The following is a 23250-nucleotide window of genomic DNA, read 5'->3' as shown; positions in this document are numbered from 1 at the left end:
TCCTCAAAAGACTCCACATAGAGCTTCCCTCTGGCCCGGAAATCCCACTTTTGGGCATTTACCCAAATGATCATAAACAAGACCACACTAAAGCTACCAGCATGACTATGTTTATTGCAGCATTATTTACCATAGCTAAGATATGGAACCAACCCAGATGCCCCTCAGTAGATGAATGGATCAAGAAAATGTGGTATATATACACAATGGAATTCTATGCCTCCATCAGAAAGAATGACATTGCCCCATTTGTTAGGAAATGGAAAGGCTTGGAAAATATTATATTAAGTGAAGTAAGCCAGGCCCAAAGAAACATAGGTCCCATGGTTTCCCTTATTTGGATATCTTTCTTTCTCAACATCTAAAGACCTTTCAGTTCTAGCAAATGCTTGAGATTTGGTTTCAGATGGCAATTCTGTCCTAAATCTTACAAGATAGTTCAAACTGCAAATCTTATAAGTTTATACAAGTTTGAAGAACTCAAAATTGGGATTGAAATTATTTCGTTCTTACATTGTTGCTTCTGTCTACCAATAGCCATTACAGTGATATAATATCAGAGTCACTAGGGTATTAATTACTGTAAAATGATAAAAATAAATTTATTTTGTTGACCGTTGATTTTTGCCTTTCTAATTACACCAATTAATCCATTTGTATACACTTGCATACCATCTGATGTATTCACTTATAAGTTTATAAGCTAAATCTAGCTTCCACATATAAGGGAAAATAGACAGCTTTTGTCTCTCTGGCCTGATTTCACTTAACATAATTTTTCCAGGTCTTTCCATTTCCTCAAAAGTGGGGAGGTGGGGTCAAGGGGAAAGAGATAGATCAATACAGAGGAGAAGAAGGAAAGAATGCTGCCAAGAATTCAATGTATAGCTAACAACATTATGAAGAATGAAAGAAGGTGTGGGTAAGGGAAAGATGGGTGAGAACACTAACAGAGACGCCACTGATCAAGATACACTGTCTTTATAAACTGCTTTGTTCAGAGGAAACTTCTTTGTATAACGACTTAAATAACAAAAATAAAAATATAAACTGATGTAAGCTCTGAATCTGGAGTAAAGGTTATCATAAAGCTTACTTGGCTTAAATTTTAAGTTGTTGAACTAAGGAGATGTTGTAATTTGTAGAGTAATAATACATAAACATTCACTTGCTTTTACTTGGGCCTAACTTGCTTCTTACATGAGAATGAAAGGTTTTGGTTTTGTGGGTATAATAGAAGCATGGGATAGTTAGGCTTTCAAACCAGATATGCGATCCTCATCCTTCTCCCTATATTACCAAATGATGCCTTCTCACGTGAAACAGCATCACCCAACCTGCTCTCCTTAATGTTCAGCTGAGTTAAAGGAGGCCAGAGGAAAGGAATTTGGTAGAAAAAAATGTATATTAAAACACAATCAAATCCAAGATTCCCATGTATGTCACACAGAATTAAAAAGAAAGAGAGACAGGGTAGGTACCAGAGGGGTGACCTTAATCAAGATAGATTGTATTTATAAACACTTTGTTGATTGGAAACTCCTTTGTAATAAAAAAAGTTTAAATTTTTTATAAAAAAACAAAACCCCAAACAAACAAAAACCAAACAGGTTTTCGTTTTTTTCAGCCCCTAGGAGATATTGTTAAGGAAGGGAACACAGTGTTACAGAATGATCTTAGTGTTTATAATGAAATGTATCCAGAAGGATTATGCTGCCTTCTTCTCCTTTTACTCACTGTAAATCCTATCAATATGAAGAGTCATCTCCAATATAATACTCATTATTAAACTATTCCCAATTCTCTAGACTAGACTTGATCATCACCCCTTGGGCAGATCACTCAGTCTTAAGGTTCTTATATGCCTCCTAGTTAGAGTTGTAGGGATGGTGTCTTTGCTCTCCAATAAAGTAATGCACTTCCATTTAACAGATCACTCAGTGTTTGCCTTTTTTCGTTGATGTTGTTGGTCATTCGGCTTGAACTCTGGGCCTGGACACTGTCCCTGAGCTCTTAAGTTCAAGGCTGGTGCTCTACCACTTTGAGCCACAGTGCCACTTCTAGTTTTCTGGTGGAGATAAGAGTCTCAAGGACTTTCCTGCCAGGTTGGCTTTGAACCATGATCCTCACATCTCAGCTTCCTGAGTAGCTAGGATTCCAGGCATGAGACACCAGTGCTCGGCCTTTGCTTTTCTTTTTCTATACTATTTCTGCCTAAAACTATATATAAAGTTAATATTTACAAAGGACCCATCCGAAATGTGTGTTACTGATTTTCAAGGATTCCCCTGGAAAATAAAGCATTTCTTTAGACCCATGTGAAGATGAGTGGATTGAATTTTTATTTTTCAGTGCAATTTTATGCTGAATAAAATGATGTTTTTGAGTGACACAGATAAATCACAATAACCCAAACTTTCATCTAAAAAAAATCAAACTGAACAGAAATCATGCAGGATTGTGTTTTATTAAGCTTTGTAGTCAGATACAGCTAAGTACTTCATTTGACAAGCAGACATGACATTATAGGAAACATTTCGAGCAACTTACTGTGCAGTTAATGTGTGTTGAGTACTTTAAGAAGTCATTATGGGAAAAGGGCTAAATAACTACAGATCCTTTTCTACGAGGTGATATTCTAGATATGTAGCTACAAGGGAAAGTGTATGACTATGACAAGCATAGAGCTATCTTGCGCTCAAATCCATCATTTTTATTTAGGATAGGAATTGGGATCACATATGAAAAGGAACATACTTCATGGTTTCAGAATTCACAACATGGTTTCTATGAGTAGTATTAGCACTAATGATTAGCTATGTTTTAAAAAAAATCAAAGAAAAATCATTTTTTATTTAAATCTAACTGTTTTAGTAACCGTAGAAGATGCTTCAACAATGGAGAAGGGTCTTCCTTTTACTTCGGTAAGGGTTCTTTTAGGAGTTCTTCTCAGAGATTTGCATGGCAACTGTCTTGATCTCAGTGTATTCACGCAGGCCATATTCTCCCCTGGAGAGAAGGAAAAACATCTATAAACACCACTGTGGAAAACGAGCTAGTCACTGATATAATGCAAGTTCGTTCTTGCTTATTTGGCTAGGGACAATGGGAGGTATTTGCTATGGGCAGAGAATTTCACAGAAGAGCTCGCTGATCATAAGTTGTTGTGGAACATGAATCTATTTGTGTAGAAAACTTCTTTAAAACATTTTTTCCCTCCTAAATAAATAATCACATACTTTCAGTTGACTTCCCAGAGTCTGTCCATGTTTAATATTACTTGTCTATTGAAGTTCTAACTATTCCAAAGGCAATTCAACAAGAATTTCAGCAATGTTGGATTCAGTTCAAATAAATAAGCAAGAGAAGTTGTGTTATGTAATCACTTAGGAGTAACACACAAAAAAACTGCAATCTAAAGTGGAGCTTATAGTTACCACTTCCACAGAGGGTGAAAGGAAAGAAAAACCTGGCTTTCGTGTCCCAAGATGTCCCTCATCTTTTGCAGCTATAGTTTTAAGACTATCATTTGATTTACAGCAAAAATATAAACAAAATAAAACCTTACCTTTTATTGATAGGCTTTTCTTTCTTTTTCGATTGCTTGCATGTATTAAGAGAGAACTTGGGCAATAAAGATTGGTCTAAATTCTACCTTTTGCAGTTTTGTATGTGTCTTTTTTCACTTCTTTAAAGAACCTCTTTTTTCCCAATCACTTTCTCATGTAACTCTTAAGTCTACACCAAGTACCCAAAGTAATATGCCAGGCTGTTTGTACCCTGTATGATGTCATCAGCTTTATTCCTCTCACCACGTGTACAAAGGATGGTTTAGCCTTCATTGAAGAGATACCCAGAAGGATTGGGTTCAGTTATCTTCTACATTGTTTTGGTAAGAAGATGAAATTACATGTATATACAACCATTTTTTACAATCATAACACCAGTGCACATGTAGGTGTGAAAAGGAATGAGATCTTGATCCTTTTTTCCCCCTCTTTCTTCTTGTGCCGTAGACAGGTACATTGAAGACTTTTTTTTCCCCCTCTGAGAAACCTAATCCCCTTACACTGATTATTTTCTTGGGCAATTAAGCTTTTGAAAATACCTTTTTAAAAGCTTCAATGAGCATGTTATTCAAAGTAATTAAAGGGTTTAGACTCAGCTGTCTGAAATCCATTAAAAGGTAGTATTTTATCTCAAAAGCTAGCTAAATTAACCCTTGATTTTTCACCAATAGACTTTCCATTGTAGTTTGAGTCATAAGAACATTTGATACTCTCAGGAGAGTTATAATTGAGATTATTGTCACATTCACGCTGTCAGTAGTTCCCCTCCATTAGGATTCCTATACACACATTTGTATCTGTGTTGGATCACAAGAACATGTGCTTCATTTCTTTATCTTACTGCATCAATGAGTTACGAGTTCTGTGCTTTAAAAACCTTCGTTGTACAAATCAGTTGGGACTTCATGCAAATGCTGATTTTGATTCAGTAGTTCTAGAGTGAGGTTTGAGATTGCATTTCTAATAGCCTTCCACTAGCCACACTCTAAGTAGAAAGGTACCAACTTACATCATTTTTCCCTCTGTGCCTAGAAATGAGCTTTGCACTAATTAAGAAGAAAAGGAGGAAATATTTGCTGAATTGCACTGTCAAATATAATCACGCAAAATTATTCATCTGATTTCTTGCTATAAACCCAGTCATTTACAACATTGCCTTGTACCCCCTATTTGAAAGAAGCAAGGAAAAGTAGTATCTAGTCAGGTGCTGGTGGTACACTCATGCATAATCCTAGTGAGTCAGGAGGCTGAGATCTGAAGATCATGATTTGAAGCCAGGCAGGGAAGGAAAGTCTGTGAGACCCATTTCCCCAATCCACCTTTTTGTGCTCAAGTGGGTGAGTACCACCCTTAGTTTTAAAAGCTATAGGATACCACCAAGGCCCTAATTTCAGTACTAGTATCTGCACATAAAGAAAGAGAAGGAAAGAGGGAAGGAAGGAAGGCAGGCAGGCAGGAAGGAAGGAAGGAAGGAAGGAAGGAAGGAAGGAAGGAAGGAGGGAGGGAGAGAAAGAGGGAGGACAACATTGGGAAGTATGAGGGTTAATTGAATTTGAAATGTCCTAATGGACAAGTCCCAAGTGATTGAAGTTAACCTCTGCAATAATAAATAAGATTACACACAGGGAGAGCTTTCTCCCATTCAACACAGTGGTCAAAGATTCAGAAATCAGGCTAGGCATCCCATGTTACCATTGAACACTCTGGGTTCTACATTAGTTTTGTCTTCTTCAGGGCTCTCCTTTCAACTGAACACAAATTATAATTTATCTCTAGAGGGTCACTTGAGTTATTACTTCAGTAATTCCGTTTACACAGCATCCAGTAAATGGCTGGCTTATTTATTTCTCCAATTTTAGTAGGGAGACTCTTAACAGTAGCAATCTCAGCTAGACTTTCTGAAGTAATAATTATAATTTAATCTTTTCCTTTGTATCTTCAAGAAGGAAATTATTTAGACCCAAATTTAAGGAAATTATGGATGGCAGATTTCTGCTTCTAGTCTTCCTATTTCATTTCCCTATACTTCAAATTAAAGTCTGACAAAATTATATGCATCAAAATTGACATACTGTGTCTATTATTTTTACCCTTTGTACATTCTGCCTTTATCCCCAGGGAAACTGGGCCAGCAAGGCATGAGCTGCCCTTTAAAACAATCTAACCTTTGTAATAGTTTTTTTTTTGGTAGAAAGTAATTAGTTCTGTGTAGGAATGTTGCAGTAATAGAAAATACAAAGAATAGCAATGAGGAAAGGGAAGAAAACTTGTGTCTTCACGTGGGTAGTCATAAGGCTAGAAACTGAGCATTCTATGTCATTTGAATTGTAAAATCATTCAAAGAGACCTGCTGTCTCCATTTTAAATATGAAGAAATGGAGGCTCAAGAGTCAGAAAACAGAATGAGGCCATGACTCAAATATAGTTCTGTGTTCCCTATGTCTTCTCGTAGCCTGCGCACGTCTTACCAGTTGACCATTCAAGAAAAGATAACCATGGCTTTTCAATATTCCTATAAGCAGACCCAAGCCAATTTCCTTGGATTCTGGTCCTCCTAATTTACATATATTTAACACTGAAATCAAACCCTTCCTCACAGAAGTCTACACTAACCACGTTGACTAGCCATTCAACATTCAACACATCTTGTGCAAAAATGCTCTTCTCTCTATTTACTTGAACTCTTTGTTTCACTTAGATGTAGCTTCTTCTGTGAGTTCTGTTACTCCAGCAAACATTATTATTATTGTTATTATTATTATTGTGCTGGTTGTGGGGCTTGAACTCAGGGTTTAGGCACTGTCCCTGAGCTGCTTTAGCTCAAGGCTAGTTCTCTACCACTTGAGCCATAGTAACCACTTCTAGCATTTTCTGAATAGCTTACTGGTAATAAGATTCTCACTGACTTTCCTGCCCAGGCTAGCTTTGAATCTCTATCCTCAGATCTCAGCCTCCTAAGCAGCTAGGATTTACAGATGTGAGCCACTGGCGACCAGCTTCCATTAACATTTTATGTACTCAGTTATTAATGGTGTTCAAACCATAGAAACTTCAGCATGAAAAGAATCTCAAAACCTATTTCCTTCTTTTATTCTCACACAGTCCTTAACCATCTTTAACAGATGAACATCATGATTATTAGAGAGATTCTGTATCAATGCTTTATTGTTAGTCAGATTTTCTGCCCTTCAACACTTGGTCTTTAACTACTTCCTTAACTTCATGAGGTAAACTATTTTGACTTATTTCATACTGTGTGTTGTACAGCCATTTTCCACTCTATTTTTTTTACATATTCTTTCTGCCAACACAGTGATATAGAGTCTATACTGTCAGACCTCTGGGACTGCTAGAGCTTTATTCATAGCAAGTACACAGTTATTAATATTGAGAAATGGATAGAATTTTTGTCATCCCTCAGGCCCAAAACTAAGGTTTATTTTACTTGATATTAACAAAATGGGAAACTTTCCTTTGTTTGATTTCACGTTTGAATATATCTTTTTTTCTGATTTATTCATTTTTATTTAATAAAATTTTAAGAGCAGAAAGGTACTTGCACATTAAATATAGTGCCACAAGTTTATGTGTGTATATGTGTGTATATATATATATATATATACACACATATATATATAATATATATAATGTAATGTATATATTCAGAAGCCTATCTATCTTGGTTTCAAAAGCAACTGAAGGCTCATAAGCACATTTATGTACAATATTTATGTACAATATTCTCAATCTAGTCACAACCATAAAAACTGTTATCTGAGTCAAATTTCCCTCTCAGTTTATATTGATTTTTTAAAATCCTAAAGAAATCATTCAGGTAATTTAAATTTTTGAGTCTATATAAACAATATTTTAATATATGAAAATCATTCATCTGAACACTAAATCATTTTTGGGATAAGGCCACAAATTTAGTTATTTAAGAAGTATATTCAAGGAACTAGATCATACTTCTTTTAAAGATTCACCTCAGTTCTGGAAGTATTTCCCAGATGTACATCATATATGTAACAATAAATTTTAAAAGTAGTCTATAATTGAACCACCAACATACAGTGCTTAATATGGTCCCTATGAACAGTAGGACTTTAATAATAAATTATCTGTCCCTTTTGCTTCTGCCTTTCTGCATTTAGAGAGAACAACCACCTTTAATAAGCTATTTAGTGGTATGAATATGCAGGAAAGAATAGAGGCACGTTTCTCGAAAGACGCAAACATGGATTAATTCCCCAAGTGTTAAAACAATTTTCATCAAAGATAGTATTTATCTATATAAAAATGTTATTCTTACATTTCTCGTCCATTTCCAGACATCTTGAAACCACCAAAGGGGCACTGGGCAGATAACAAAAGATAGCAATTTACCCTGAAAAAAACAAAAGAAGTGATGTTCTTCTCTATAACGTCTAAATAACACTGAACCTATGAAAAACTGTGAATTGTAGAAATTCATCAAACTTTGTAGTAATTCCATTTACTTGAATTTCAGTGTAACCCAGCAATATGAAAAGCACTATACAAGACAGGACAGGCAGTAAGTATACCCATATATTACCTAGAAATAAATCTAATCATACAACTACGCTTGGGATAGACTTGGAACAACTGATAAGCCATAAAGGGAAAGACAGGCATTTATTAGAGAGTGGGATTTGTTGCACTGCATTCTTTACTGCCAATAATTTGTAAGCTTTATACGTATCTTCAAGTTTATATACTTATTAGGCTAAAATCAACTTTTGTTGTAATTCCAATCCATATGATACTCAATTTGGTTTTCATTATCTGATTCAGTAACCTGTTAACACAGAGATGTTAACGGGAATTTGACTGATTATCACTAAAGTCTTGAAGTTGTTTATATAAAAATCTAATTGCAAGAATATGCATAAATCAGATTTTTGAAAGAAAATGAAGACAAGGGGTGAGGAGACGGGGGAGAAGATATTTTTGCATTGCATGCATGATTTGTTTCAAACATCCTACTATTCCATGTTAGAAGACAAATCTAACTACATAACAATTCTCCTCTCTTACTCTCCCTCTCCTCTCTCTTTTGGCTGGTGCTGTGGCTTGAACTCTGGGGGTGGGCACTGTCCCTGAGCTTCTTTTTGTTCAAGACTGGTGCTCTATCACTTGAGCCACAGCACCACTTGCAGCTTTTAAATGCAAATCAAAACTACATGGAGATTCCACCTCATTTCAGTTAGAATAGCCATGAACAAGAAAACTAACAATAAAAGATGCGGGTGGAGATGTGGCCAAAGGGAACTTGAATACACTGTCGGTGGGAGTGTAAACTTGTTCAACCACTCTGGAAAGCAGTATGGAGGTTCCTCAAAAGATTATACATTGAGCTCCCCTACGACTCAGCAACTCTACTCCTGAGCATTCATCCAATAGAACACAAACAAGGTCAGACTAAACCTACTAGCACAACCATGCTCATGGAAGCATTGTTTACCATAGTGAAGATATGGAATCAGCCCAGAGGCCTCGGGGGACAAATAGATGAAGAAAATGTGGTCTATATACACAATGGATTTCTATGTTTCCATCAGAAAGAATGATATTGCACCTTTTGTAAGGAAATGGAAAGACTTGCAAAAAAGCATATTAAGTGAAGTAAGCCAGACCCAAAGAAACATAGATTGCATGATTTCCCTCATTTGTTGTAACTAGAAAGTGCCTATAAATCTACAAGTAAACACGCTGGATGGTAAAAGACAAAAAAATTTCACTTGGACATGATAGTAAACAGGACTGTAAACATTCACACAGTGAGACCAAAAGAGGATATTCTTAGAAGAGGATCACAAGTGCTTAATAGCTATATGCATATGATCATTATTAAAATGAAGTTCAAGAAATGGAAATAAGAGATTTTTTTGTTATTTTGCTTTGTGGTTTTGCTTTGCATTTTTTATTGCTGTTTTTTAATTTCTGATCTGTTTGGGGGAGGGTAAGGAGATAACAGAAATGGTGGGACAAAGGATGAACAATTGTAAAAGTAATACTCACTAGACACTATGTTGAAAATGAACTATACAACTTGTTGGGGAGAAGAATCAGGAGGGAAAAACTGGGAGGAAATGAGGGATGAGGTGATACCGTTCAAATAGAAATGTACTCATTACCTGACTTAAGTAACTCTAACCCTTCTGTACATCAATTTACAAAATAAATAAAAATTATATTAAAAATAAATGAATTAATAAAAGAAATAAAAAAATAAATGTTCGGTCTATGTAATTTTGTAAAGGATAGCATTAAGGATAGTTCTTCCAATATAGTGTTTCTCTAGTTTTGTTGTTGTTGCTGCTTGCTTGCTGGTGTTGCTACTTTGTGGAAAGACATAAAATTGCAAATGAGAAATTAAGGGCTGGAGACAACAAATGAAGTTAACCTTTTTCTGCAGCTCACATGAAATCCTGTGCATTTTTACACTTTGACTTACCACACCACGCCTGCTTGCAGTGCAGAGGAGACGGTTAGAGCTTTATCGAGGTCTTTAGTAAAGATCCCTGCTGCTAAGCCATAAGTAGTATTGTTTGCTCTCTTGATCACTTCATCTACAGTTTTGAACTTCATGATCTGTTGCACTGGTCCAAATATCTACATCAGGAAAATGAAAGCAATACATAAAAGTAGGTTTAAATGAAGTATTTTAAATGATAGTATAAGTTTCCCCTCCCCTTCTTTGTGTAATCCTATCAAGCTTTTCTGGTGGAAATGATGATTTCAAAAATTTTCTGGGGGATGGGGGTTGACCTCAAAAAGTGATCCTCCAACTTTCTGCCTCCTGAGAAGCTAGGGTTACATGCATGAGCCATACCACCCAGTTTCTATTTATTTATTTCTTTGTGGAAACTTGACTATGCCTTCCTTATACCTTACTTTGACAACATGGAAGACATAAAGAAAATAACTTCAAAACTGGGTGTTTTGGCACATGTCTGAAATCTCAGCTATCAGGAGGGAAGACAGTAAGATGTTTTGAGTAAAATCACCAGGTTTGTAAAACAAACAAGCAAAACAAAACTAACAACATACATAAACCAATGGGACAGCTAAGAGAAAGCAAGGAACACACACACACACACATACAAGAAAAGAAACAGGTTCTCTTATTATGGACATAAAGTACAAAGTACAAATTTACTTAATGGATGAATTATGATTTAGTTCCTTTGAGCTGTCAGTGTCTTTATCATCGTGTATGATGGAGCATATTCACAACACAAAGCCAGCTCATCAATCTCTGCATGTTCAAAACCCCTCAGTACACAAGATAAATTACTTACCTCTCTTATATGTAAACTCATTATATATTATATCTCTAGAAGACAGCTTCCATCAAGTTATTTAGTTTAATCTCATCTAATATTTAACCAAAATGTACAATTAAATAATGTAATGGTATATGTTATATATATACTAATATATACGTTATTTATATATTTCAAACTTGTGCTTTTATATGCACTTGGCTCCATGTATTTTTTTACCTAATTAGACTTCCTAATATTGGTTAAATCTTTGGTAAATAATTATACAGACATATACACATTATATATATGCACATTATGTGTTTATAATTTATACACACATAGGTATAAAGTATACTCAATTTGTATACACTCATATGCCAAATTAGTAATTTAACCAATCAAAAATATAGGTCCAAGAGCATACTGAAGGTGGGGCTGAATGGCTCATATGTAGAAACAGAGCCTCTTACCTCTCAGAAAATAGAACTTAAGCATTTGCTTATGCACTCATCTGTAGTTAAAATACTTAAAAAATGTGCTCAGGAATATGACCTGTTGTTGTTAGCTATAGTCATCATACTGTACAGTATGTATCTTGAACATACTCCTCTTGTCTAAAGCAAATGTATCCTTTGATCAATAGCTCCTTACTGTCCCCCTCAATTCTCCCACAAACACACTGGTAGCCACCGATCCACTCTCTGCTTTCATGAGGTTGACTTGATTATATGCCACACATTGAGATCATTTGGCGTGTGTTTTCCTGTGTCTGGTCTATTTCATGCAAAATAATGCCCTTTGTGTTTATGTGGACTATCACATATGCAACAGGACTCCTATCCTGCCAGTTAGTTTCAAGCTGTGAACACTCAGATACTGTTAAGCATCTTGCTCAGGGTTCAGCTAGAAATTCTTGTCAGACCAAACGGATTCCTTAACGTATGTGGCATTAATTATAAATAAACCTTTTGCAATAAAAATAACTTAGGAGTAGTATTTACTGAGAAAGACCTGACAGTTTTTCAGAGAGATGGGGAGGAAGAAAGAGAATCAGGGGGGGGGGGGTTAAGCAAAGGGACAGAGCAGAATGAAACCATAAACCATTTACCTCCTCCTTGGCAATGCGCATTTCATCTGTAACATTAGAGAAAACTGTGGGCTGGACAAAGTAGCCTTTATTTCCCCAGCGTCCTCCTCCACATTCCAGCTTAGCGCCTTCTTTCTTCCCGCTCTCAATAAGGTCAAGAATTTTATTATGCTGCTCCTTGTCCACCTATTTGAAAAATGATCATAGGTAGAAAAGTAAACTTAAATGATTGAGCCTTGAAAATGTAGGATCTTTGCTATTCATTCTAATGTTGAATTCCCACAGAATTATAGAGAGATTGAGATTAATTCTTGCATGCATTTATTTCTCATGAATTCTTAGGGAAAGAAACACCATGGAGGCTGTTTACATTTAGCATAGAAGGCCATATAAGAAACATATATTGACACTAGGAACATATATGAATCACACAACTTTGAAATGAAGGTTTAATCATAATCTTGGACATTTGACTGAAAAACAGAGGTTTGGTTACAGTTTGTTTCGCACATAGCCCTTTGGATGTAGGTGCTTTTGGATTTCAAGGTTCAAACTCTTTTGCTTGGATCTTGCTACCCCTGAAGCAGCTTTTCCTTGAAAAATACTCTTGGATAGTACATTCTGACCATGAATTGAGCGAGCTTTCTCAGTTTAGGTCAGTAGGCTTGATGACAATTTCTAGCCAGTCCTGATTATTACATCTCATTTAAACAGATCACACAAATTTCTGACAAGTATTATAGAAATTAGTTTTTTTTAATTATACTTTTAAGAGGAATTTAAAAAGAGCTATAAATTCTTGTTGGGAATAAGCACAGTATCTCTCTCCAAGCACTGGAATGAGGGGTACCATATAGTATCTGTTCCTACACTTTTGAGGTTGAAGCATTAACTGACTGACATCATTAGAGAGGGCTATGTGACTGTAGTATAGCTTGTTAAAACAAAACAACAAATAAAACCCCAACAGATCTAAGAGCTAAGCAGGGTGTGGAGTATTTGAATGTGTTGCTTCTCACTGTGAAAAGTGGCATTCCTCCTGTTTTTCTTTAGCTCTACAAAACTTCTCCATCTCCCGAAGCTCAGAAATAAAAAAATTCTGTAGTTATTTATAACCTTGTATAATTCAGCTCTCACATCTGAGTTAAATGCTGTCTAGAGTTAGAAACTATTTTAGAAACTCTGGAAGGATATTTGGTACAATGTTTCTCAAGGTTCTTCAGTGCACCGACTTTAACAGGTCATTTAACAAAGAAAGTCTTTTTTTTGTTTCCAGAAAGTTAAGGGAATGAAAGTGTTGATTCAAAAGAAAATATATGTTGTTGCATATTTTTTGATATAATCAGGCTAAATAGGTGGCAGTAAATAGTTTTTGGCTCAGATGGTCTCACAAATAAGTAGACAAGGATCACATACCTCATGTGCAGTCTCTATTACTAGGTGTTAATCAGACTATTACCTTAAAATCATGATATATTTTTATTTCAAGTCATGGGGTTTTCCTGCCTGTGACCAGTGTACATACCTGATAAAAATCCAATCCCTGCATTTATACATCAGAAAGAGGTTGAAAAAAATGGTTGGAAAACATGTGGAAAAGATAAGGACTTCAGCTTTAAGTGCTCTGCTCCTGACAATCTCCTACAGGTAGCAGTTCTGTTATTGTCTGGTAGCAAAATGAGCTTCTCTGTCCTGTCCCTAGACCTGATGAATCGCTAGGTCATTTAAATGCACAGGAAAGATGGAGGCACGTCTCAGGAGAGCAAAGGATGAGGGAGAGAAAGTTTTGGCTATTCTTAAGGGGACGTTCAGTTTAGTCTGGTTAATACTGTTTCACCATAAATACATAGGATCTTCAGAAGTGTTCAGACAGACTAAAGATGAACTTTGTTTTCTTTCAACAAAAGGTACTATTCAATCATGTTTGCACAAATCAGATCTTTCTACTAGAAAACTCATTGGCTTCTGTACTACTGTATAAAATCCAAGAGCTGATGGCCCAGTTCTGATAGTCAAATGGTATGTTTTTCTTTTTCTTCTCTCATTTCCTATCTCCCTCCCTCCCTTCCTCCTCTCCTCCCTTCCTCCTTTCTTACCTTTTTCCCTCCCCTCCCTTCCTCCTTTCTTTCCTTCCTTCCCTTTTACTTGTTCTTTCTTTTATTGTTTTTCCCTTTTTGTACTGGTACACCAGTACAAGAGCTTGAAGTAAGGGTTTGGCTGCTGTTCCTTAGTTTTTTGCTCAAGAATGGCACCCTACCACGTGAACTACACTTCCACTTTTGGCTTTTTGGTGTTCAACTGGCCACACGAGTTTCATTGACTTTCTTGCTAGGGCTGGCTTCAAACCATAAACTTTAGATCCCAGTCTCCTGAGTAGCTAGAACTACAAGCGTGAGCCACTATTGTCCAACCCAAACTGTATATTTTTGTGTGTTTCACTATATATTTTCACTGATTCCTTAGATTTGATGGGAAGAGAAGGAAAGAATTTTTTTAAAAAAGATAAACAGCTCTCCAGGTAAATGAGAATAGATACATAAATCACTCATCTATATCTATCTATCTAGTATCATTTATCATTTGCTATGACTTCACAATCCCAAAATTACTATGGACACTCATGGAAGAGGAAAAAGAATATGAAAGAGGCCAAAATTTAAAAAATGACCAGTAATTAAAAAATCCCTTACTCCATGCCTTGACAAAGTGCTATTTTTGCTGAAGTTGGACATTTCATATAGACTCAATAATGCCATTTTAAATTAAGACACTGATTTTTTTCAAGTTTTCTTTAAAGCACATACTTTGATCTATAAAGTCAAATAGGAAAATCACTTTAAAAATGGAGGAAAAGATACTCATATGAATATATATATATAATATAAATAGTACACAACTATATTGTAGTTGCTTTAAAATCCAAAAACATTGAGTGTGAGAGCTCTAAAATAAGAAAACAATTATTAAAAATTATAAACATTTTTAGCCATGATTTTCTCTACATAATGATTTTCTCATGGCATTTATGAGAAAGAGCCTATAGCTATATTTTAAAAGACTGTTACTTAATCACCAATAGCTAAAACACTAGGCTAACACTTAAGAGTGTCTCTTTCCCCAAGTTCCTTCTTATAACAACAGATGAATAATTGCAGGGTGGATAAGCCCTGAAGAGGTTTTGGTCTTTTGTTTCTCAAAGTTCTAAAATACCTACTTATCCTATTTAGAGCAACCTGTCATAAAAATACATTCACTTCCAGAGATTAAAATCTTAATCAGTGGAATGCTTATTTTGGAATTGTAGAAACCAGGATTACAAAATATGATTTTAGTTCTTTCTCTTAGAAGTGATTTATTTCAGCTCAGTTTCAGAAACTGTGGTTTAATTGTATATTCTCCATTGGAAGAAAATATTGGATAGTCAATGTTCAATACGAAGGATCTTAGATTTCTCTTCTTTTTGTTTATAAGTATGTTTGTATGTATTTTTTATATGTCTGTACAGAGAAAGGGCTTCATATTAACATAAAAATACAGGTTTTTAGAGAGAGAAGTAATTAATTATAATATAATAATATATTATATAATACATAATGCATTATATAATATAATAATAACAAAACAATCAATTTCTTTTTGGGAAAGTGACATCAATTTATAGTAGAATTAGGGTTCTTGGCATTCATTTGAAAAACTAACAAATATAATCAAAATTGACAACTAGAATAGACTTTATTTTGTTCTTGTCCCTTGAAACACTATTCCTTCTGTAACTTTTCTAAACTCACCTGGGGGCCTTGACTTATTCCTGGAGTCAGAGGATTGCCAAGAACATATTTCTTAGCCCGCTCAACACACCTTCGTACAAACTCATCATAGATGGATTCTTCCACAAAAAGCCTGGAAGCAGCTACACAGCACTGGCCCTGGTGGTAGAACACTCCCTGGTGTGCCATTTGAACGGCATTGTCCACTATAATGAAAACATTCACAGTAAAGAGGAAATATATTCTAATACATATATGTATATGTATATATATAGAGAGAGAGAGAGAGAGGGAGAGACACACATACACATCTTTATCATAGGCAAAACAGTGTTACAGAAAAGTAATGTATGGTATAGACATGGACTTTATACAGCTCACCTCTATTAAGTAAGATAGAAATTAACTGCTGTGATCTTATATTTACTATGGAAACAATAGCAAAAAATATATACTAGAACCTGAAAAAGGCAGTTATTACTTGGAATTGTAGAAACCAAGATTACAAAATATGATTTTAGTTCTTTCTCTTAGAAGTGATTTATTTCAGCTCAGTTTTAGAAACTGTGGTTTCATTGTATTGAAGAAAATATTGGATATAACTCTAATATGGATGTCACCAAGAATGTGGATCTTTATCCTAAGATCAAATGTTATTACAAATATTTTTTGCAAATGATTTCATAACTGTCTATTGATAGGTAATGAAGACATTCATACTCCATTACTGTGAATTTACTCCATTTCTTAAGACACATAAGTAAACTAAATAGTTAATATATTTTTGTATAGTATAAATAGTGTTTTTGAGCCTCTGGTTTTAGCTAGCTGAAAGTCTGTTGTCTCAAATAATTTCAAAATGTTCTTAAATATTTTGATGAATAGCAAAAGTGATATTCCTGAAAAATTAACAACAAAACCAATTAAAATTTACAATAATTCTTCCAAATTATTACTTTATTGTAGAAAAAGCATTTTAAAAATCAGTGTAAAATCACGTATAATATTATATAAACTCTTACCTATAAACTCTTCTTGATTTGGTTTACATGTTACACTGGGCCTAGGTTGCTTAATTGGGAACTTGTGTGTGTGTGTGTGTGTGTGTGTGTGTGTGTGTCTTGAGCAATGTCATCTTAATCAATGTTATCTTGATCAATTGGGAATTTCTTGATCCTAATTCTTCTAAATGCTGCAGAGTCAATCCAACAGTAAAGCAACTAAGTTGCGCTAGATATATTTTACAAATAGGTTTGGTGAATTAGAAATCTTGTTACATTTACAGAATGATTAACATGGTAGTAATTACTAAAAAATAAAACACCTACAACTAATATCACAATAGCATTGCAGGCAGATTCTACAAAATACCTAAAACTTCTGTTTTTAACATCATATCAATAATGCAGAGGAATATTTGACCATCTATTTTGACTACTGAATTACTATTTAGGAAGGAATTATGGAAATTCTATCTGGTGACATAATAACAATGAACTACAATAATAAATGTGGGATTGCATCATCACTGTAGACTTTACATATGTAAATTCAATTATTGGAGATAGGAAAAAAAGTTTGTAAATAGGTTTCCTTTATCTTTGACCATCTCACTTAATGCACATATGACCCAGAGTGAATGGACCAGGAATGAAGTATGAAATCACTGTCTCCCAGTTGGTCTCAACCCAACATGCCTCAGGTCCCTCTCCTTAGTTAAAACAATGCTAATGATTAAACAATGCTAATGATTAAATATGTAGAATTATTAAAAATGCAATGCTTATTTTATGTAAGTTTCATATTATGATATCATAACCTATTCTAAACTGTGTTTATTTATGTGTACAAATGTCAAGATAACGCTGTTTGTAACACTCAAATTCACTCTATAGTTTGGTAAGACTTCAGAAATGGAAGAAAGATGAAACATGAACAAAGGGGCAGCTACTCACAGTCAGCATCTGCAAACACAATGCAGGGGCTCTTTCCCCCCAGCTCCAGGCTGACCCTCTTCAGATTGCTTTTCCCGGCAGCTTCTTTGATTAGTTTGCCAACCTGAAATGGATCAGCCAATGAGGAGGGTTAGTCTCTCCTCATGAAGAGAGATTCATTTAATATCGTATTGTCTGTGCCATCCTTAAATGTATTACAAAGCACTGAGTAGCATTTTTGAAGACTTAGCACCTTCAGATATAAAAAGCTCCCTATTCTAAGTTTACAGAAATGAGATCCATCAGAAAAAAAAAAGAAAAAAACCCTCACAGGCAAGAGACTGGATAAAGAACGTGATAAGTGATCTATGTGTGTGGCTGGACAGAAGCTTATTTTATTTTATTTTATTTTTGCCAGTCATGGGGCCTGCGCTCTGGGCCTGGGCGCTGTCCCTCAGCTCTTCAGCTCAAGGCTAGCACTCTACCACTTGAGCCACAGCGCCACTTCTGGCTTTTTCTGCTTATGTGGTGCTGAGGAATCGAACCCAGGGCCTCATGCATACAAGGCAAGCACTCTACCACTGAGACACCCAGAAGGTTATTTTATTTTCTTTAGAACTTAATCTGTGGATTGACTAGACATGTCTGCCATGACACCACTACAACTCATCTATTTTATATTTCTTTCTTCTATTAATGTTCAGGACTCTTTATCTCCCTCATCTTTTTTAAAAAATCACATTCCTTTCCCAACTTGGCTACCTCTGTATTCTTCCCATATCCTAGCTCTTCCTTGAATTTTTTGTGGACAAGATCCTTTCCTTCTCTTGGTCTCCCAAAGAAACACATAAAGACTCTTTCAGAGTCTGCCTTGAATGATAATATACATATACACACACACACACACACACACACATATATATATATATATATATATCACATACTTATGTCATTAATATATATATATATATATATATATATATATATATATATATATATGTCCCTTAAATTGCCCACTCTTTTCTCTAACACACACAGCTTTAGTCAGTGGAACAGAAGAAAAATTATATGTATGCTCTATGTTATTACTGAATGAACTGGAATCCTACAATTTTGGTTTCCTCTTTTGTGCTAGCTATTCCTTCACAGAAAATGACATTGCTTTTTTTTCTGTTTCTGCATTAGTGTTCATTAAGAACATATTCTTCTGTTTCTGTTTTTCTGTCTCTAAAACCTGACATGTTTCAATAATTACCTCTTCTTTATTGTATTGATTGACAGTCCACTGAGATGATTTTTGCCTTTCTTTGTTTTAGGGACAATAATTTTTTTTCCTTCTGTTATTCTCAGTGTTTATGCCTAAATCTATATGTTGGATTTTTAATAAAATGTTTTTATTCCAACTAAATGACACAATAACAATTATATTTTGAATGGGTATACTCAACTAACTGTTCTGTACATTAGAGAATGGATCATTAATTAATCTGCTAATATTTTGTTTTATTTAACTATGTCATGGGATTAAGTCAAATTCCTAAAATTATGCTTTGAAAACTAATCTAAAAGTAGATTTTCATTGGGAAGAATTTGTTTGAAATTTCCATTTACTTTCATAACTTATGTTTTTCCTTCTTTTCCTTCCTCCCAGTTTCCCTCCCTCTCTCCCTTCTCCCTCTCTCCCTTCTTCCTTTCTTCTTCTTCCCCATCTCTCCTTCCCTCCTTCCCTTCCTCCCTCTCCATTTTTCTCACGCTTCTCTCTATTCATTCTCTTTCATTCTTCCTTATTTCTTTATTCAATGGTGTCTTTCTCTACAGTTCAGGTAAGCCTAAAACTTGTGATTTTTCCACTTCCTCCTCCTGAGTATTGGCATTAACGGAGTGGTACAACACACCCAGCCTCCACAATGTGTTTTGATGACCACTTCTATTTGAAATAATGAAGAATTTTTCATTTTTACATAAAATATTTGTCCTTTCCCCTTTGGAAGCTCCCCAATTTCTTTCTGCCCCCTCTCATTTTTTTACTACCTTTTCTAGTTAGGCTTATGCTTACCAGAAGAACTCTAATGAAACAAATACCTTTTGCCTTGGCAAATGAAGATCAGACTATTTTTCTAAAAGATACAAATGTCTAAAGAACTAATTCCAAAGCTGTCCAGAAATATGAGTCAAGAGTAAGGTTACATTTTACAAATGAAAGGTTGGCTTGAATTGTCCCACAAAGATAGTTAGGAGCAACACAAGGACGCATTCATTTTTGTACCCTGATATCATTCTTTAAGTTGGCAAAAAGTTATTTTTTATCATTTTTTCCCCTCCAAGTCTATGTTGAAGACAAAGATAAAAACTGCAAGTACTGGTAAGAGGGTGTACCAGGACACGGTGGCTGTGCTCTGGGAAGCCGAAGTATCAGTGCTACTGGAAATGTTCTAACTTACTTTACCTCATGTTATGTGGTCAGGGTTTATTGTATTTCAAGTGCTACTTTGAAATGATTAACTTAGTAGACTATGTCTCATTGATATAATGATAGAGAGATGTTGACTTATGGAGAACATTTGGAAAGTTCCCTAATGTAAGCCAAGCAATCAACCCAAAGAAGCCAAAGAGAACCATCTTATCCCTTCATATCTCTATGCATCATTTGTAGTGTATAGGAACTACTCATCCATAATAATCACAGTACTCAGCAACTAGAATGTTCATTTTAGTGTTCTCTTCTGTCCCTCACCTCTTTTTTCACTTTCTCTTCTTGCAGTACCCATGGTGGTTGTCTTACTTTTAACTTTATATCTGGCCATACTGGAGCCAGAGAGGAAAGCTAGGCAAGGCCATTGGTAACATCAAGCAAGGCTGGGTTTCTGGTTCTCTTCAGGAGGGTCACAGAAGAGAGAACCCCAAATAACGAACTCAGGTTGAGGCTCTGCTGTTTCATTTCTCCTAACCTATACAACGCGGTTGTATTCATTCACGTAAGTCTCTGTGGTCTAATTTGTATTTTCTGTCATAAATGTTACCAGTCAGATGACACAGGCTCAGTGGCTGTATTTCTACTAAGAGAAAGGAAGAAACCCACTCAGTTTACTTTAGTCCTTCTGGCATTGTAAGAAGTATTTCATTTCATTCAAACTACTGCTGCTTGTGTAGTATAAACAGATCTGAATGCGAGAAATAAGAACAAATCATGAAAAAGAAGTGTTGTTTGAAGGAATGTCGGCTTACAAATAGTTACTCAGGGTGATGGGTGGAGGGACTGGCTGATGACCTGTTCCCATACCTCTGTTGAGCCAGTGAAAGCCACTTTGTCGATGTCCATGTGAGAAGAGATGGCTGCCCCTGCAGTCGGCCCGTATCCAGGGACCACATTCACCACTCCGGGAGGAAAACCTGCCTATGAGGTAGAAAGAAAAGGAGTGACAACGGGACTCAGATGTTAATTTTAAACAGAGGATAGGGTCGAGGCACCTCCTTTATGCTAACTTTCTGACACGCTCTACCAAGAGAAATTCACGTGTGTCTTTATCTTCATTTCTTTTCCATATCTTACTTTTTAGCTCACACAAGAACAAGTTCAAAGGCTGCATTATTGAGGCACACTTTCTCCCCAGGATAAATCTGTGGATCATTTCTATCCTGACTTGAATGATAGTGTCTCTGAATTTTATAATAACAGCTTCAGAGCATATTATAAGGAAGGGGGATTATAACTCAAATAGAGTGTTTGACTAGCAAGTACAAGGCTTTGGCTTTGAATTCAACTCCCACTGCTCCCTGACCTCCAATGAAATAAAACATATAAAAGTCCGTATTAAAATACTTAAAAAGAAAAAAAACAATGCATTTGTTATGCTCTTGTGTAAAAATAAGAGACTAAAGAGTGGCCATATTTTTAGCTCGTAGCTGTTACTGCTCAGCTGAGTTGTGAATGGTCATTCATATTATTTAATTAGTAAAATTAAAATATTAGACAAACACAGTTATTCATTTAGGATGAAAGTTCACAGACCTTAATCTCAGGGTCACTAAAATTTCATGTTATTGAAATCAATTTCCTTGTTTTTGACATCTCCTTTGCTTATTTTAAATTTGACATAAAGAACAGTTTTAAGACATGGATTCAGCATGCCTACACAGTTTCTAAATGTTATGTTTCCAGTGATGACACTATTTTGATTTTTTGGTAAGGCATGAAGAACAAGGCAAGGTATGTCCACTCAATGAGGACAGTTGAGGAAAATCAGTTTCATGTGTTCCTTGTCACTTTGAACAAGCAGGGAAATATAAACAATGATGGGAACAGGGATATAAATTATTCATTCACTCACACACATGTGCTTACAAAAAATATGGCTGAGAATTACAAACAAGCACATTAGCACAGTGACCTCCAACCTTCCTATTGGTCAAAAGTTTCGTTAAGTTTAAATGAATTTAACAAATTTGCCCCCAGTGGCAGCTACAAGACAGCTTAACATTGTAACATTTGAAAGAATAGTGCGTTCATTTCACCATAAGTTTATGCTCTGGGAGCTAAACAAAAGAAAGAACTGGTCGCAAGGTGATTGACTCTAAGCTGAGTCTAGCCTCCTGTCATGCATTTGGGCCGATTTCATTGGGCTGGCTTCTAGAAATTCCAGCCCTACATGCATTACCCAGGAGCCATTTGTAAAAAAGGACAGTTTACTGTAGTACTCAGTGAGGCCCGCCTGTTACTGACTGCAGGAAACCTACCTCTTTTATCAAAGCTGCCATGTGAAGAGCAGTGAGGGGCGTCTGCTCAGCTGGCTTGATCACCACAGTGTTTCCACAGCTCAGGGCAGGCCCGATCTTCCAAATGAACATAACCAATGGAAAGTTCCACTAGGAAGCAATCATTGACAGCAGGGTGCTTGTGTTACTCAAAGCTACATGTGCTAATGCGACTTCTAACATTAGATGCATTACAGGTAGATGTTAACTAATAAGTTTCTACTAGGTGTAATCATCTATTTAATCTAAAATATGGCTAAACAATGAGTAAATGATAGTTACGTTTAAATCAGATAGGAGAAGTGGCGGAGAGCCCCTAAATATACTCAAATACTGTCATTTTTTTCCTACCAGGAAAATTTACTGCATGATTTTACATATAACTATGTTGTAAACTATTTATACTCAAAGTATGATTTTTCCCTGTCATTTAGGGGACTTATGATAGATCCAGTAATATTATTAGCAGTACTGATATCTAGGACAGTATGTGTGTGTATGGTATGTGTATGGTGTGTGTGTGTTTGTGTGTGTAATTAAAACCAGGTCCCTTTCCATGCAAAGTAGTGCTTTTCCTCTGAACAATATTCAGGACAAATAATATTAGAGACAAAATATAATATCTAGAGACAGAGTGATGTTTGAGTTGTGATCTCAGTAAAATCACCACCAGCTATGTGAACTAAGAGGATCAATTTGTTCTCTGTGTAAGACTTCACTATGGATTTCTATTGATATTTCATTATAGATGAAAACAAGGAATGACTCTGTGCTTAGCTTTTGAACTAATGAGCATTTTTACTGAAAATTTCAGTATAGTTCTATTTCAATCTCATTGGAATTGTGAAA

The 23250-nt window shown here is 35.5% G+C and overlaps 1 protein-coding gene across 1 annotated transcript in view; it reads right to left on the bottom strand.

Annotated features, from left to right (window-relative positions):
* Positions 1-2448: 2448 nt before the first annotated feature.
* Positions 2449-23250, bottom strand: part of Aldh1a1 (aldehyde dehydrogenase 1 family, member A1) — a 45977-nt gene continuing 25175 nt past the window's right edge. The window contains exons 6-13 of the mRNA XM_013018461.1: positions 22384-22512; positions 20930-21043; positions 17671-17773; positions 15737-15921; positions 11970-12134; positions 10048-10205; positions 7882-7956; positions 2449-3009 (exon numbers count right to left, since the gene is read on the bottom strand). Coding sequence (XP_012873915.1) covers positions 2937-3009; positions 7882-7956; positions 10048-10205; positions 11970-12134; positions 15737-15921; positions 17671-17773; positions 20930-21043; positions 22384-22512 — 1002 coding nt within the window. The 3' untranslated portion in view covers positions 2449-2936. The remainder of the gene's footprint in view (positions 3010-7881; positions 7957-10047; positions 10206-11969; positions 12135-15736; positions 15922-17670; positions 17774-20929; positions 21044-22383; positions 22513-23250) is intronic.

The sequence above is a fragment of the Dipodomys ordii genome, unplaced genomic scaffold (assembly GCF_000151885.1).
Source record: "Dipodomys ordii isolate 6190 unplaced genomic scaffold, Dord_2.0 Scaffold40, whole genome shotgun sequence".
Taxonomy (NCBI): domain Eukaryota; kingdom Metazoa; phylum Chordata; class Mammalia; order Rodentia; family Heteromyidae; genus Dipodomys; species Dipodomys ordii.
This window is presented reverse-complemented; position numbering and strand designations above follow the sequence as displayed.